The sequence below is a fragment of the Trichosurus vulpecula genome, chromosome 2 (genome assembly GCF_011100635.1).
Source record: "Trichosurus vulpecula isolate mTriVul1 chromosome 2, mTriVul1.pri, whole genome shotgun sequence".
Classification (NCBI taxonomy): domain Eukaryota; kingdom Metazoa; phylum Chordata; class Mammalia; order Diprotodontia; family Phalangeridae; genus Trichosurus; species Trichosurus vulpecula.
In genome coordinates this window covers 454,526,658-454,544,993 of record NC_050574.1, presented here as the reverse complement: position 1 = coordinate 454,544,993, position 18,336 = coordinate 454,526,658, and the positions used below count along the sequence as shown (strand labels likewise).

At 42.7% G+C, this 18,336-nt stretch overlaps 2 protein-coding genes across 2 annotated transcripts in view; one reads left to right on the top strand and one right to left on the bottom strand.

The window, feature by feature from the left end:
• Positions 1-1,060: 1,060 nt before the first annotated feature.
• The window catches only part of SMS (spermine synthase), a 74,395-nt gene continuing 57,119 nt past the window's right edge, over positions 1,061-18,336 (top strand). The window contains exon 1 of the mRNA XM_036745507.1: positions 1,061-1,264. Within this exon, the coding sequence (XP_036601402.1) occupies positions 1,216-1,264 (49 nt within the window). The 5' untranslated portion in view covers positions 1,061-1,215. The remainder of the gene's footprint in view (positions 1,265-18,336) is intronic.
• On the bottom strand, positions 14,569-15,272 carry LOC118840295 (ribose-5-phosphate isomerase-like). Its single transcript, XM_036747768.1, is given in 2 exon segments — positions 14,569-15,200; positions 15,203-15,272. Coding segments are annotated over 2 exon segments (702 nt in total).

The following is an 18,336-nucleotide window of genomic DNA, read 5'->3' as shown; positions in this document are numbered from 1 at the left end:
GTTTCTCCACATTGTAGCCAATGTAACTAAGCCGCTCCACACGTGACTTCGATGAGGGTTTAGGATTTGGAAGCCCTTTTCGAATATTTTGTGCTCAAGCAATTGGCAAATGACCTTTAAACGACCCCCAGTGAAGCAGGAAGCCTTGCCTCTAAAATGTTATGTACAAAGTCACTTTATTGAAAAGTCAAATTATTTTTCACCCAAAGAGACATTTTGTTTTAACTCCTTCTCAACGTCCAGCCTAGCAGGAAAATAATTACTGGTCCCTAATTAGGGTTGCCTTAATTATTTTTCTGCTTCTTATTCAGTCATTAAAACTGGGCGATTCCCATCCCAGGGGCTGCTTCCGCAGTAATAATAACCGTGATCTGTTTTTCCTGCACCTTACTGTGCCATTCTGGACCTGGAAGGAAAAATGGGAGGACAGCACTTTATGCCTTAGGACATTGTTACGGGGGGGGGGGGGCGCATCACAGCAAGGAATATTCTTGTTTTTGAGGGGGCAGTGGAAAGAAGGCCGAGCTGGGGAAAATATGCATTTACTTTCTTGCACGGGGATAAGGGAAGAGGAGGCTCCAGTCTGCCTCAACCCCTGCCCCCGGTTCCCCTTCTTGCTTACTTCTGCCCTCCCAGGAAGTGGGGCAGTTTTGCTTTTTACACAGAACCCAATCTAGGAAAGAAGAGATTAGGCGGAGTAGCTGCTGCACAGCTTCCTGAGCCGCAACCATCAGCTTTGCACCCCAAGATGTGGAGCTGGGAGAGATGCTGGCGCGCCCGGCAACCACTAGTCCTCCTGGGCCAGGCACGCACTGGCTATGGAAGCTCTTTCTCCCAGGTCTCACGCCGCCTCCTCCCCTCCCCTCAGTTCACTTCCCCCTTCGGGGTTAGGCGTCCTTTCCCCCTCCCTCCCAGCGGCCGCACGGTCGCGCCTCGCCCCTCCTCCCTCCAGTGTGACTGTGCAGCCCTGCGCTCTGCAGCTGCGGGGCTGGCTCGCTCGCGCCCCCCTCCCCGCCCCCGCCTCTGGGCTAGTCCCTCCCTCTCTACCCCGCCTCAAATAGCGAAGCGCACTCGCCGGTGCAGCCTAACACACACATACACACGCGCGCACACACACACACAGACACGCACACGAGGTTGCACACGCAGCAGGAGCAGCAGCGAGCAGCAGCAGCGGCCGCCTCCACCAGGCATGGCACTGGGCTCTACCTCATTATGGCAGCCGCGCGACACTACACCCTCGACTTCCAGCTCAGTGCGAAAGGTAACACGCGGTGCCCCCCCCCCTCCCCGGGGCGCTCCTGCCATCTTCACCCCCACCCCAGCCTCCCGCCCCCTTCTGCAGCTGGGGGGTCTGCAGGGGTAGGCGTTGCAAAGATTGAACAATACGGGATTGCCTGGGAGAGGGGAAGGACGCCTTCCTCCTTCTCCTCCTCCCCCCTAGGTTTGGGCGTCTTTTTCCTGCTCCCCACTAAGGATAGCCATCCTCCCCGGGCTGCGTCTCTTTCCCCAAGGGGGAGGCGGGCTGGTCGGAGCCGTGGGGAGGGCCAGCTACAGGGAGCCGAGCAGGCCGGCGGCCCGGTGCTCGCCGCAGAGGCCACGCTCACGTTGCCGTTGCCGCCGCCGCCGCCTTCCCCCACTGCCTCTCAGTGCCCCGCGCTTGCTCTTTCGCTCTCGTTTTGCAAAGCCGTGGCCTCGCTCGCGCTGCGCCAGCTCTCCCTCCCTCGCAAGCAGGCTTGCAAGCTGGGGCTTTCCCCTTCCCCTCTTTAGCCCCATGCTGCATTAATTGCTCTCTCTCTGCCGGCCTGACAGGTCTTTGCCCACCGCCACCCCTCCGTCCGCCTCAGCTCCTTTATTTATGTTGGCGGGTGCGTGTGTATATGTGTGCATCATCCCATTCCCAAAGCCCTTTGCATCTCCTTTCCTCCATCCGTGCCCCCAGCTTAGCTTTGCATCTCTGCTTTGGAGGCGCACGCCTCTGCTTCCCCACCCCTCTGCTTCCCCACCCCCCTTCCCCCGTCTCCTCTCCCAGAGCGCTTTTACTGAAGACCCTTATGGAGGATTCCGCTTGGGTGGCAGGGCTAGAGGTGTGGGCAGACACCCAGGGCTGTGCGGAAGTGTAGAAGTGCCTTGTGCAGGAAGGTGCGTGCACAGTGGTTAACGTTGTCTTTGCCGCACGCGTGACCTTATTATGCTCTTGGAGGAAGGTCAGTTTCCCTTCCAGGATGCAGGTTGTCGATTTCCTTCGCTTTCCTCCCCTCCCCTCCGCTTTTTATTGGGTTTGTGATCTGCGCAATTGTGGGAGCCAGTGCATCTTGGACAAAGATTGCTAAGAGGTACAGAGAATGGGTAGAACTTAGGAGAAAACAGTTTTGTTTTTTAAGTAATTAAGAACGCTCCCCCCGCCCCCATTTCCTTCAGCGAGCTGTAGTCGTAGGGCTTTAAAAAGTTCATGAAATGTTCTGGAAAGTTATCCTTTCCAGCGAAAGCTGGTATTGCAAGTTTCTGCGGCAGATAAAATGTTAACAATTATTATTATTGTTACATGATTGGAGACAGAAGTTTCCTTTACAATCCTTCAGAAGAGATGGAGTGGGAGGGAGCCATCTGACCCCCTCGCCTGCGGCTTGCTTAGTGCTTCCTTTTCCAACGCCAGCAGATGAGGGTTTCCAAGGTTGTTGGTAGCCAGAAGGACTTTACCCTTAGTTTATTTATTTCCAGTTCTTTGTCACAACCAGACTTTTCACTTAGTTTAATACCCACTTCTTCATCCTTTCTTTCCCTCCCCCTACCCCATTTTTAGGGTTGAGAATTTTAAGTTTGAAGGAACACAACCTATGGTCTAGTTCATCGGACTGACCGCAAATTGGCTAAGTGAGGTCCCTTCTAACTGAAGATCTAAGCTATTCAGGAAGAGGTATTAAGTAATTAAAGCTATAAATAGTATTGGGATTTATTTAGTCTGAAGCTAGAGGGAAGTGAGAATGCCGAGATAAGGAAGAGATTATTTATTAATAAGAGCTTAAAGGGGTATAGATACTAGACCTGAGAAACGATTAAATCCTCCAAGTTTAAGATTCAGGTCAAGGAAGTGCTTGTGTTTACATTGGAATTCTGTTCTTTCTTGATGAGATTTTCAGAGCAGTTGGTTTTGATAGCCATTATTTAAATATTCAAGCAGAATTTACAAACATCTCATTTGCCCTTCCCAACCACCCAGGGAGGTAGGGGCTATTTTTACCATACCCATTTTACAGAGTAGAGTAGGGTTTCATGACTTGCCCAGGGTGACACAGCCAGAAAGTGAAGCTGGAGGTGAACTCTGGTGTTCCTGCCTCTAGGCCCACCAATCTTTCCTTTGTGACTTCTAGCGACTAATGAATCAATTTTAAACCTTGATTAAGCAGCTACTGTATGCCAGGCACTGTGCTAAGTGCTGGGAATGCAGTCTCAAAGCTTACATTCTAATGGCAGAGACAGCATGCAATATACAGGAAGCTATATGTAGCTGAAATAGGAAATAATTAACAGGAAAGGTGCTAGCAATAGAGGATTTGGGAAAGACTTCTCATAAAAGAAAGAATTAGGTGGCTTGGTTGGGGATAGTTTATGCATGGAGGTCAGAGAGGGAATGACTTGTTTGTGGAACAGTCCTGGAGGCCAGTGCTAAAGAGTGTGGACTTAGAAAACTGGAAAGGTAGGAGGGCGCTAGGCTATGAAGGCCTTTCAGTGCCAAACAGCATTTGGTTGAACTTTGATGCATATTTGAATAATACTTGCCCATAAGATATTCAGATTTTTAAATTGTTGGATACATTGTTTAAAATATTTTTTAAAATGTTTATTAATTAATTATTTTAAAATATTTATTGCTTTAAAAAAATTTTAGGCTTTACACAGAACAGATCAGATACAAGACAGGGCTAGTACTTGGATCCTAATTATGATTTATTTTGACCTTAAATTAGCCAAACTCCTCACCGCAACTCAAATATTAAGTTTAATTGTAACTGTTTGATTTGGAAGAACATAAACAAAATTAACTTCTAAGGTCCAGATGTTCTTTCTCCTAGTGTCTAGGTTGTTAAAAAGCAGGAACATATTTTTATTTACCACAACTATCCAAAAACCGCAAGAAACAAAATGAAGGGAGACTTATTTAATACTGGTCCAACTGCCAAAAAGTGAAAGAAAATACAGGCTCTTGGACTTGGAACAGCCAGGTGAGGAATCGACAGATCTCAACTTGGCAGTGTTTAGAAGCATTATCCAGATACCATTAAAGGTGTGCCAACAGGAACAACATTTAAAAAGTGAAAAGACCAATTCAGGGCAGAGTGTGTATGGAGAGTGGAATTAAAAGCCTTTATAGGGTAAATCCCCTATAACAAAGCAAAGTTTAGCCTCCTGGAGGGTGTGCTCTCCTGAAAGGTGTGCTCTCCTGAAATATAATAACTTTGGACTTAACTAGATTTTTTTCCTCAGTGTGTATCAGAAAAAAGAACATCGTGGTCAGCTCTCTGTTTAAGGACGTTAATGAATTAAAGTTTGATTTTCCCTTGAGACCTGCTAGGGCCTTCCCAGGCCTGATCAGTTTTTTTTCCCCCCGCTGTAGAAATGCAAACTTATTTTACAAAAATCTTAACAGTCCTCCTTAATGCAAACAATGCCGTTCCCTTGTGATTACCTTCTTTTTCTCTTGTACATTCTTGTTTGTGCACAGTCTGCATGCTGTCTCCCCCATTAGACTGAGTTCCTGGAGAACCAGGGACTGTCTTGCTTTTCTTGTGTATACGCATTGCTTGGTATAGTGTCTGGCATATAGTAGGCACTCAATAAGTGCTTGTTGACTTATTTTAATATTAACTTAAGCTAAACAACTAACTGGGACAAAGTAAAGGGGAGTGAAATTTCATCGGTGAAATCCTCAAGAAGATGGGATTTAGAATTTATTTTTTGAGTCTCTCAAGAGTGTCTGAACCATTGCTTTTCTCATTGGAAACCAGCTATCTTCAAGTTCAAAATTGGAATATTAGAACTGGCAGGAGAGACCTTAAATCTAGTCCACTCCTGTTGGTCGGGTTCTGTGTGGAGAAACTGAGGCTCAAATGTGAAATCCCCTGTTACTTCAACCTTTCTAAGTGACTGTGGAGATTATGGACTTGTAAGTGGTAAAGTGTTACACGAATAAGAACCCATATAGCCCTTCCATGACCAGTTAGCTGTGGGACTTCAGGGAAATCACAACTTTAGTTTCTTCCTGCAAAGTAAAGATAGGTTAGTTGATTTTAGGACTCATTCAGGGAGAAGGCTTTTTAAATCTTTTTTTTTATTTTTTGGTTCAACACTAGAATTTATTAATGCGTTTTCTTGAATGGGGAACTCCATTGCAACACTGGTAGTTTTGATAAAATGATTTCTTCAAGAAACCAAAATAAATTTTTGTTTCCATGTAGCCACCTAATCAATGTCTGAAAGCAATTTTTATCAAGTTAGACTTGAGGTAATAAAAATAGCTAACACTTATTTATATAGCAGTTTAAGATTTGCAGAACACTTAGCAAGCATTATCTCGTTTCTTCACAACAATCCTGGGAAGTGCCATTTGTCCCCATGTTGCAGGTAAGGAAGTTGAGGTAGCCTGATTCAGGGATTTGCCCAGCCAGAGTCACACAACTAGTGAGGTTGTATCTGAACTCGAGGTCTTCTGACTCCTGCAGGGTCAGGCGCTTTATCTGCTATTTCCTCCCCATGAAGCTGAGCCGTGCGTTCTTATCCAAACTGAGACCTCTCTTTCCCTGCCGTTTTTCTTAGAACTTTGTGTGGCTCTCAGTTTTGGCTTTAGTCGTTTTCTGCTCTCTCTTATTCTTCCCTGTCTTCCCCTTCTCTCTATTAGTTTGCAAAATCCAGGGAGGTTTTGAGACCCTAGGCCATTATTTTTCACTTGGGTATCCTTCCCAGTGCTGTGCACATGGTATTACTGTTTTGAAATACTGCATCTAATATATCACGAGTAAAGGTTGGAAAGTCATTCTTACAGGACAACCAGTGTTTTCTCCCAATGCTGTTGGTGATGTCATGGAACTGTCAACCAGACCGAACTGGCCTCTCACCTGCAGATGGCCATAGCTGAACAGAACAGGCTAGAGACAGGAGAGTCAGGAATCAAACAGAAGCTTAATTTTCCAAATGAGGTAAACGGCTTGCAAGCCAAGAGGCCGATTAGACATGTGGAAGTGGGGGCTGTCCTTATTGGGGGAACCAACTTTAGAGTGGCTCAGCCTTGATTTATATACTTGTGGCTAGACAAAGAGTCACACTGTGTAGTGTAGCCACAGTGAGGCAAGGTTGTTTAGTGACAAAGTCCATTCGTAGAAGGGCTTCACATCTGGGCCTGTTGGTGCTTGCCCGACCTCAGGGACCATCAGCTCCAGAAGGTGAGTGCAAAGGATTGTTGTTATGTCAAGCTTGGGGCACAGCTAGTATCCTGACAGAACCTTTGGACTTCCCTAGGAGTATAACTTTTAAGTTGTCTTAATGCTAATGCCTTATTTTGGTTCATTATCTCTAGTTGTTGGTCCATAACTAATTGTTTGCATTTTGTCTCCCTAGTTAGACTGTGAACTGGAGAGCAGGGATTTTTTTTTTTTTTGCCTTTTGCTTGGCACAGTTCCTGGCACACAGTAAGCATTTAATAAATGCTTGTCAACCCTTCTAGAATTTTAAATTGGGTTAGAGTAGATGCCGCATATTCATAAACCCCACCTATCCTGATGTGTCTTAAAAAAGCAAACCACAAAACATTGGCTCTTTTGGAACGTAGGCAAGATGGAAGATTGGAGACAGGATTGACTTGGAGACCTAGGTTCTGTGCTTCACTTTGCAGTGAATTGGGTGACCTTGGTCCAGTTACTTAAACTGTGATTCTTATTTTCCTCAGTTCATAAAAGGACTAGGTGATTTCAGCTGGATGAATCGTTAAATTTGACAATGGTTCAGTTGTTGCATTTCCCTAATTGTTAAAATTGCTGAGTTGTTTCTTCCTTTGTAATTGAAATAACACTCATTTTAGCAAAGAGACAGAAGGAAGCCTAAAATGATTTTTTTTTTTTTTTTGGACAAGTAGCTCGGTTCAACCTGAGATTTAAAATGCCTCTAGATGAATTCTAATGTCCATTGCGGCTTTAGCCTTCAGTGATTCCCTGCATGAAGCTAACTGGCTCTAATATACCTACAGTTATAGGACAGTACATAAGAGAGGACCTTTAGCTGTCTAATCCCAAGGCCCCACTTGACAGGTGAGGAAACAAATACTGAGACTGACTTTTCCAAGGTCACAAAGCTAGTTAGTCACAAAGCTATTACATATTTCTGTTCAATCACTTTGGAAATTCAGGGATAGTTTCCCTTCCCTCCCTTCCCTCCCCTCCCTCCCTCCATGTGTTTTTAGCCCTAATCTCCTTAAAATAAAGAGAATTGATGGGATAACATGTGGTCTTTATTTTTGCATTCCTAAAGGGCCCTTTCAGAAAGCTAAGTGGTACAGTGGATAGAATGCTGGGCCTGGAGTCAGGAAGATAAATCTTTTTTGAGTTAAAGGATGGTCTCTGACACTTACTGTCTGTGTGACCCTTGGCAGTTCACTTAACCCCATTTACCTCTGTTTCCTCATCTGTAAAATGAGCTGGAGAAGGAAATGGCAAACCACTCCAGTATCTTTGCCAAGAAATCCCCACATGGGGTCACTAAGAGATGACCGGACTAAAAAGCCAAAGAAGGCCAGGAATCAGCATATCCTAGAACTGGACTTTAGAGTTCCCCTGCACTTGGAATACATCTTCCTAACACTTAGGCAGGCCATCCATTATATGCCTTGAATCATCTATTATACTCCGTGGCAGAGAGTCTTCAAGCCTCCCTGCACTGGCCCTTAGATCTTCCCCACCTTGTGGTGGGACGGTTCAATATGTGGCCAGAGGAGGAATGATTTGCTAGAAAGAGTACTTAGACTCCAAGTCTGAAGACCATGATTCCATTCTTGTTACTAACGATATGACCTGTACTCATTTGCAAATATTTTAAATAGCTACCTTACAGGGATCAAAAGATGTAGGAAGTAGCAGTGACAATAGACTTTGACCCAGGTCTTCAGCTTCTGAGGAAATGTCTTTGGAAAAAAAAAATCTTTAAATATGAGACCGCTCATCTATCTATAGAATGGGAAAAAAGGGAGATTGTGACTTCCAAAAGTCACATGTGTAACGAGATTGCCTGATGAGACTTGGGATCTTTCCATTCTACTATGTTGTCAAAATTTCCATTTATCTGAAGGATATAGTGAAAAATGATGAACTCCTTATTTTAGACAACTCAGTTTATAGCCAAGAACCAGGACAGTTGGCAAACCTCCTGAACAAATCTTCTTGTCCACGGGATTTGTTCTGTGAAGTTTGGATTCAGTCAGAGGGCTGCACTCGAGGACCTAGAGGGCTGCATGTGGCCTTGAGGTCAAAGGTCTGAACCATTCCTATTTGGACATACTATGGGAATATAGGGCAAGTCCAGGATGGCAAGTAACATGATGTATTGCACAAAACAAAAAGCATCGGGGACCTAGTTTTTAACAGGGATTCCACCATTAGCTAGTTGGAAGAGCTTGGGCAGTTTTCCTTGTCTGTGCAGTGAGGAGAATGCTATTAGCTTTAAAGTCTCTAATAGTCTTTTGTAACCCCTGTAGGTCAAGTGTCCCTTGGTTCAGCCTTCTTGCTGGGGAGGGAAAGAATATGCCATGGAGGTGTGCCCCCACCATGTCCAAAATCTTGAAGCTGTCTTTCAAAGATAAGTTATTAGTCAGAGGTATTGCCTTAAGGATATCCCTAGTTCAAGGGTTCTTAAGCACTTTGGTGTCACGAGCCCTTTTGGCATTCTGAAGGAGCCAGCAGACACCCTTAAATGCATAAAATAAAATACATAGGATTACCAAGGAAAGGCAGCGATTGGAAAATTTTTAAAAACAAGTTTGCTGATGTCAGGTTAAAAAATGCTCCATTAGACTTTCTAAGCAGTTCACCTATACCGGATCACTCTGGTAGCTGAGTAAATCAATCAGAACATTTTTCTTACTTAGGCATGTACTTTACTTCACTTAAAATAAAATGACTTGTGCATGATTTATGGGTTGGATATTTGGGGAGGCAGATATTTAAAGGCAATGCATGACTTGTGTAGCTTACAGACATCTGCCAAGTTTGACCTTAAATACTTTATTATGGTTTTTTTTTTTTTTTAGATCCTCTTCCACAGCAAGAGTTCACTTGGACTTAGAATAAAAACCTTCTACTGTACCCCATGTGAAAAATTAATTTTGTGATCTTAACACTTTCTAACAAGTAGAATTGTTTAGCATAAAGATAGTACTAAAATCCCAAGTTTTAATTAGCTTCTGAAATCTCCCAGGCTAAAGTTTTTTGACTCTTTAACGGGAACAAGATGTATTAAATTTCTGATTGCTAAGACATCTTTAAAACTAATGCCTAAATCCAGAACTGATGACCTGAAAGCGTTTTATACCAAAGCAGTTTGTAAAAAGTTGTGGGTTTCAATTAAGGAAGTGATGTTTTGGGAAATGATGTACCTTATAAAGAAAGAAGGAAGGTATCACTAATTTTTAAAGTTGTGGGTTATTAGGGACAATTTCAACTTTATTTGTATTCGAACATATATGTTTATTTTTTACATTGCCTTTATTTTTGAAAAAATCTCTCCCCACCTCGCTACTGCTACCTTTGTAGCAAAACAAAAAAAGACAAATAAACAAAAAAAATAAACACAGTAATATTAACCAACACCTTATAGTTTGACTGTGTACTTTAGGGAACATCAAGTCCAACTTACTTTGCAAATAAGGAAACTGAGGCACAGAGAGGCTAGATGAGTTGCCCAGAGTATATACATAGGCATATAGCGATAGGTGTGATTTGAACTTAGATCCTCTGAGACATGTTGCAGACTGCTCCCACCCACATCCTGTTTTCTTTTTTCTAAAATTTTTATATTTTTATTTTATATGTATATTTTATTTAATCTGTCATGTGGAGCTTTTTAAAAGATGTAATAAATTCAACATACAGTTTTCAAAGATTCTGTTTTGGCTTCCATTCTTTTATGTGCATTTGAAAAATTGCTTCAATGATCCTTTTTCTTTTTTTCTTTTGATTTCATTTGATTTTGTGAAATCAACTGAGAGCTGTGAGGCTGCTGGGTTTTAATTTGGGGGAGTGTAGGGGGGAGGGATACAAGATTTTCATCTTTGAGACAGCCCATTTTGGAGAATTCATTAATGGGGTATTATGTCCTACAGAGAAGTGTTACCTGAACCTTAATTAGTTTCCTTCTCTATTTAGAGGAAAGATTCGAGGGACATGAGGAAGTAGGAAACCTGGCCGGGGTGAGAGGCTCACTAGCTCTCTCTGGGAGGTAAACAGGTTACTTGTGGATAATAAGGAAATGACTCCAGTCAGCTGTGATGCTGAAATCCTGCAGCCAAGGTCATATGCCCTTCCACAGACTCATCTGTGCTCTTCCTAGGTTAAGAAGAGCTGAGTTCCAGTGCGACCTCAGACATTTATTAAATGTGTGACCTCGGGCGAGTCTCTCAAACTCAGTTCCTCTGTAAAATGGGGATAAGAGCACCTACCTCTCAGTGTTGGTAATAATAATAAAGCACTTACGCACAGTCAGTGCCTGGCATGGACTAAGTCCTGTGTCACCAAGAGCTACTGTCAGTGACCCCAGAAACAGTTTTAGATTGAATTAGACCATTGTCTTGGGGATAACATCGGAGGTCAAATAAATTCTTAGAATAATGAAAGGATTAGCTGGCAAGGTATCCATTCACAGCTAGATAATTCTTTACTTACTTAATTACTGGCTCATAAATGAAAAATATGTCGAAGTTCATGATTCTTGCCTCTGTACATCGCTGCTATGACTGAAGCTTTGTTACATGGGACAGAGTGACCAAGGAACTTATCACCTGGTGGCGGTTACTCTGAATTCACCTTCTGTTCTTTGAAGAGCTGAATAAACCTTTTAAGTGAATTGGCGAACATGAACCTTAAGCAGTGATACTTGGATTGTTGCAGATAGTCTTAGGCCTTCCACTGAAGACAAATTAATGCCTAATATTTTCAACTGTCTTTGTTGTTGGTCAGCCATTTATTTTTCCATTGTTTTGGTGACTCCATTTGGGGTTTTCTTGCCAAAAATACTGGGAGGTTTGCCTTTTCCTTCTCCAGCTCATCTTAAAGATGAGGAAACGGAGGCAAACAGGGTTAAGTGACTTGCCCAGGGTCACACAGCTACTATGTATCAGAGGCTAGATTTAAACTCTTGTGCACCTGACTCCAGGTCAGCACTGTATCCACAGAGCTACCTCGCAGCCCCACTTTTAAATGCCTGTGCTTTGAAGAAAACCTAGAATCTAATACGATTTATCTAGACATTAACCTGCTTCTGTGGTTCTTTACCTTTGTTACCTTGGGCAAATTGTATCTTTTTCGGGCCCTCGGTTGGACTAGGTGACCTGTGGTCCCTTGCAGCTCTAAATCTATGATTTTATTTTAAGATTCGTTGCTGAGAGGTCTATATTTTATACTCCTGCTGAGCCCAACTTCTGTTACTTTTTTTTTGTTTTGGACCTGAACTCCAGGCAGATAAACAAGTAAATTGTAGTATTACTTCCCCAGGGAGCACTTAAGACTTAACTAGGGTTGCACAATTAGTATATGTCAGAAGCCTGATTTAAAGTTTAGGGTTTTTAATAAATTACTCTGACTTAGGGATAGATTAGAGAGACCGCATCGACATGTTGGAGATCGTGTTATTAAAATACCCCACACACCGTTGTTTGTAAGGTATAACAAGTGTTTTTAACAACATGGAATAGTGTGTAAATACCCAACCATAATTTCAACAAACTTTCTGGGCTGAGTGCCTTGGTAGAAACACGGAGCCTTGCCAGTGTACAAAGACACTCGGTTATAATGAGGTATCGTAAATTAAGGCAGATCACGCCATGCTATTTTTAGCCTCATTCGAGATAAAAGAAAATTATGTTGGCAAATGAACAGGCAAAATTAATGAGTTATGTTATTTGAAGATTGAAATTCCTAGTTAAAGGGCCATATTAGTTTAGGCCGAGTCCTAAAAGACCTTAAATTCTCACCAGATTTGTATTGCTGGTGTTTTCCCTATAACAGGGCAGAGAACAACTTTAGCAAGTTTTTAGTTCATACATATAAAGTTAGGACCTTTAAAGATAGCTTTATGGTGTCCATGAACTTGAATCGGAGGTGCTGTCCATGATTGTAAGTTGCACAAGATCACAATGCAGCAATTTGTGAACTTTTGGGGCTCAGACTGCTTTATACTCTTAGAAAAAACTGAGTTTCCCAAGGGGTTTTTTTTAAAGATGAGTTCTATCTGCCGATATGTCACATTAGAAATAAGAACTACTGATCCCAACTTCAATTCATTTTCTTTGTTTTGAACTTGGAACCCCCATGCATCAGATAAACAAGTCTGTAAATTACAATATTATTTTTCCAGGGAGTGCCTATAGAGGTTTGAAGACTTAACTAGGGTTGCATAATTAGTATATATCAGAAGTCTGAATTAAATTTCAGGGTGTCTTAATAAATAGCTATGATTTAGAGGTAGATTATTTCACACGTATGCAATAGAAACCACATGTATGTTGGAATCAATTAGAAATTAAAGTTGACAAATTTTTAAAAAATACTCATTTAAAAGTAACAAACCCCATTACATGTTAAACAACATTTTTATCTGAAAACTTTTTTCATTATTTTATGTACTTTTGCAAATTTCTTTAATGTCTGGCTTAGTAGAAGACCGTTGGATTCCTATATGCTTCTGCATTCATTCTGGTTGAAGTATGAAGCTCTGGCCTCACACATAGATGTTGGAAAAGGGAAGAGCTTTTTAATAGGAAAATAACATTTTAGTATTATGAAAATAGTTTTGATCTCTCAGACGCCGCCCTGAAAGGGTCAGGGATCTTCAGACAACATTGAGAGCCTGTGGTATAATTACCCCGGATACTATCAGAGTTTTCCTCTCTGTAAAATGGAATAACAACTATAGATTTGCCTTATGGATCATTGAAAATTGAAGAAGGTGATTTATGTGACGTGCTTTGTAAGCAATAAAACAGATTGTGTCACCTGCTATTAAAATCATTTTCTGATGTAGGGGTGCTAGATTGGGCTCTAACCCCAAAGGAAATGTTCTAAGGTAATGTTGAGTTACTCTTTTTAAGTCGCGTTTGGTAAATTCCATCACCAAATGATCTCCTAATGATTTTATAAGAGGCCACAGTTTCTTGAGTTAATTACAAATAAATTGAAAGACCAAATGGTGGGAAAAATTGGCACTAGCATATAACCAGTGACTGGGCTATATGAGAGAATTGGCATTAAAAATCTTATGCTGGACATGTGGGCTGATCATGTTGCATGAGGCCATTGGGAAAAGGGCTTCCAGGCCCATTGGGTAGGAGCTTTATGAAGAGAACAAGGACAGGCAGTATTGGTCCTTCGTTCTCAAAGAGGATCATGACACCAGGGAAATGATGACGTGACTTGTGGTGACTTTGATTTAAGTGAGGGAAGGTTGTGCAAGGTCACCAGTGCCATCTGGATCCAGTGGCCTGATATTCACCAGGACCACTGGAGATGACTCAGGATGCATTGGGAGACTCTGGCCCTTTCAGGCTAAGGTCTTTTCAGGTTCTCACTTTGAGTGAGGTAATGCCCATTCAGTGAATAGGCCTCTTTCTTTCTCAAAAACTAAGCCTTAAACCCAGTTCACTTTAGAGCCCAAAGACTGGACAATAGGTCCCTGCCCTCCTGTTTCTCTTTTGGCCAGGAACCCTGAGGGTCTTCCTCTCCCAGTTTGATTTTTTTCTTTTTTGAGTTTTGATTAAAGGGGCCATCCCTTGATTAACTTCACTGAATAGGCATTTGGAGTGAGAACCTGAAAAGACCTTAGCCTGGAAGGGGGTCTCCCAATGCATGAGGAGAACAAGGACAAACATCCCACTGGATGAAGAGAAGTCTTTGTCATCTATCTGCTGGAAGTAGTTGTGTGGGAGGGGAGCTGTATTTGTACAGTATACAAAAATCACTTTTATAGCCTTTCTGTCCCTCGATCCTCTTCACCTGATTGAACCAATCCATGATCTTGAGTCACCCCATGAGGACTCTACCCATTGCCATTTTATTTTTTTTTTTATTTTTTATTTTTCGAAAACTGGTTTTTTTTTTTTGTAGTATTTCATATAAAACATGAAATCAAGTTTTTTTTTTCTTTAAAAAAAGTATTTTTAGATAGAAAAAATATATGTTTCTCTATTTCCTTAAAAAAAAGAACGGGCATTCAACGACATTTCAGGAGACCCCCACGCTCTGACCGGCTGTCCTGGGGCAAGTACATTAAGGCAAAGGCTCTTGGGCTTCTCTGCCTCAGCGACCGGTGAGGCCTCGGTCAGTGAGACGGCCTCTCCCTCACGGTGATGGAGCCATCCTCCATGCCAAAGTAGACTTTTTCAGCCATGTTGATAAAGAGACCCGTGTCCACAACTCCTGGTATCATTTTGATGGCTGTGTTCACTTCACTCCATTTATGCACCCGGTCAAACTTCCAATCCAGCAGAAAGTTTCCATTATCCGTTACCACAGGGCCAGCCTTGTGCTCAGCCATCCGCAGCTCAGCCACTCCGCTAAATATCCGGGATAGGGCCCTGGTCACAGGGACATATGCCATTGGGATGACTTCAGTGGGAATTCCTTTCACCCAGTGGTCGCTAAGGTTCTTTGAATCCTTCCTGTAATCGGCAATAACAATAAAACATTTGGCGTAGCCGGCTACAATCTTCTCCTGAGTCAGACAGCCTCCGCCACCTTTGATGAGGTTGAGGTCAGCATCTACTTCATCAGCACCATCGATTGCAAGATCAAGCTCTGGGTGGCGGTCTAGGTCACTTAGGGGTAAGCCATTCTGAAGAATTAGCTGCCGGGCCTGAAAGGACGTAGGAATACAGACAACGTTCAGGTTTTCTTGTTTTACTCTTTCAGCTGTCCTCTGTACAGCATGGATGATGGTAGAACCGCTGCCATCCCCAGCACTTGATTATTCTTCACATGGTTCTCTACGGCCGTGCGGCCGGCCAGACGCTTGCCCGTTGCCATTTTAAATTAACTCCAGGTCACTCATCTAATAAATGGACTGCAAATTTTTAAGTACCATGTAAATGTGTTATTTACACTGCCACTGCTTCTAGTATTTTAAATGCATGTGTTCATCATATTCCTTGGATTTACATGCATGTGTACACAACATGCATATAAAATACTGGGAGCAGTCTTGTAAGGAGTGGAAATAGTAAAATGGAATTTATTCACTGGCCCCTGTCCATAAATATGTCCCGTTCTGTACCTTGAGAATCCCTGTCAGGGCAGCATTCTTCATCAGGTCTCTGGAGTGGTGGTTGGCTGATGCCAGATTGCCTAAGTCTTTCAAAGTTCCTTATTTTTATAATGTTGTTGTTCATATGTATACACTGTTCTCCTGGTTCTCTGCTCACTTCATTCCTCATTAGTTCTTACAGGTCTTCTCAGGTTTCTCTGAAACCATTCCCTTTATTAATGATGGCAAATTCAAATAGAAGCCCCGGCCACCAGACTCTGCATGAGGATCCCTGCAGTCATGTATTGACTTAGAAACCATATTAATATTATCTATGTTCTATTCTTAAACTTATTTTCTTAAAAATGACCCAGTTACATTTTAATCTGTTTTTGGGGCACTGTCCTTCATTTATTATAGCACAGTAGTGTTCCATTCTGTTAAGTGTGGCCGTTCTCCAATTGACGGATACCCCTCTAATTTCTAATTCTTTGCCATTATAGAAAGAGTTGCTATAAATACTACATACAGATGCTTGATCTCTTTGGGGTAGAAGCATATGTATCATTTCTTACAAAATAGTAATCTTACACACATTGTGAAACTATTTATTGAACTGTTCTCCAGTTAATGGGCATCTGCTTTGTTTCCAGCTCTCAGTTACCACAAAAAGTACTATTATAAATATTGGTGTCTATGGGTTTTATTGTCATCAGCCTTCCCTGGTAATGGGATTTCTGAGTCAAAGATAGGGACGCTAATCCATTCTCTTTGCGTAATTCCATATTGCTTTTCAGAATGGTTGGCCCCGTTCACAGCCACGCCAGCAGTTCATTAGCGGCCTGGACTTCACACAATGCCTCCAATATTGACTCTTTCCATCTTTTGTCATCTTGACCAGTCGTTTGCTGTTTATGAGGCAGAATCTTATTAGCTATCTGGAGCACACTTTCATATGGTTGCTAATAGTTGGCAATTTTTTAATTGAATTGTTCGTATCCTTTGATTTAAGATTTTCATAATTTAAATTTTAATAAACTCTGTATTTTCAGCTTGTGAAACACCCTAAAATCCCTGAATTTCAGAAGCAATACTTACTTGTGCCCTATCCGTAGCTCTTACGTAATAATACTCTAAATGGTTCTTCGGTGAACTTAATTGTCTCCTCATTGGCTTCACTTCTGATTCAAATGAGTCACTTGTCTGGTACAGTTAAATTTGAAGTAAATGAAGATACAACTACAGGTTTTTTTTTTTTTTTACTTCAACCAAAATTTCCCTTTTTTAAAGCTATTTTTTTCATTCAGGGTTTCCTCCTCATTCTAGTCACTCAGTTTTTTTTTCCTTTTTAGTTTTTCACGGTTTCTTTGTCTATAGTTTGGGTTTTCTTAGACTTTTTGTTTTAGGAATGGTATCATTTGCCCTTTGCTTGGGAAGTCAGTTACTTTCTTTCCCTTACCTTAGCTTAGGCAGGTGGGGAAAAGCTAACAGTGATCCAAGCCCTTAATTACAGAAACTTCAGTAGCGTGTGTAACCTCTGTCCTTACTTAACCTGCTTCAGTTTTCCTCTTCTGTAAAATGGGAGGGGTAACAACACCGACCTCCCAGGATTGTTGTGGGGCCAGATGAGATAATGATTACAAAGTGCTCAGCGCAGAGTCTGGCTCGTAGTGGAGAGGCTCCATAAAGACTGGCCCAAGTTGTACAGCTGGCGAGTGTGCAAGGCAGGATTTGAACTGGACTCTTTGTGGCTACAAGTCTGCTTCTCTCTCTGCCGTGTCCTGCCGTCTCCCTGCCTTTCCTGCTTACATGTGGCTGGCCGGAGCTGGAGGAAGTCATGGAGCTGGGATTGCTTCCTTTATGTGCCATGTGCCTGTCCCCTCGGCCGAGCTTGTCCCTCATCGATGCCGGGCACCGCAGCAGCGGCCATTGCCAGCCTGCTTACTGCTCTCGTGAGCACCGCCCACACCCCCCCCCCCCCCCCACATACGCACCATCCTTTCTCCTTTTAAAACAAAACAGACCTACTTCATTTTGCCATTCCTAGCCAGTGTTCTGCCACATATCTTTTTTCTCCCCCTCTCTTCCAAATTTCTTGAAAAGAGCGTCTACACTTGGGGACCACGTTGTTCTGAGTCATGCCCTGCTTCATCTTCCTGCCGTCTGGCTTCTGACCTGAAAACTAGAGTGGAACGGTTTTCTCCAGAACCTCCTCGTTGCTAAGTCAAACGTTCTTTTCTCAGTCTCCGCCTTTTTTGACTCTGCACCACTTGGTGCTTTTGAGCACTTCCTCCTGGATACTTTCTCCCTTTCCTGGGTTTTTGTGATACCGCTGATTGTCCTCGTCACCTGTCTGATGGTTATCTTGTGACATTCTCCGTTGGCTCTTCATCTGAATGATGATATCCACTTCACTACAAATATTCCTTAAGGCTCTCTCCTGGGCTTTCTTTAGTACTGACTCCCTTGATCCCAGCAAGCTCCCTCCTGAACTCCAGGCTACAACAACTGCCTAGTGGACATTTGGATAAGATGTCTTGAGGATGTCTCAAACCCCAGCAAGGCTGAAGCGGCGTGCCAGCTGCCAGCTTGGGGCCGAAGCGGCGTGCCCGTTCACGTTTCCCTTTCAAGCATCTCTGTTATTGAAGTCATGATAGTTTTGCCTTCAAGTATTCGAAGGGCCCATATGTAGAAAAGGAGAAGACGAAGGGAGTAAGGATTTGTATAGCTTCTGCTGTGGGCCAGGCGCTATCAGCTCATTTTGATCCTCACAGCAGCCCTGAAAAGGAAGTGCTGTTACCAGGCCTGATTTACAGTTAACCAAACGGAGGGAAATGGGTTTGTTGC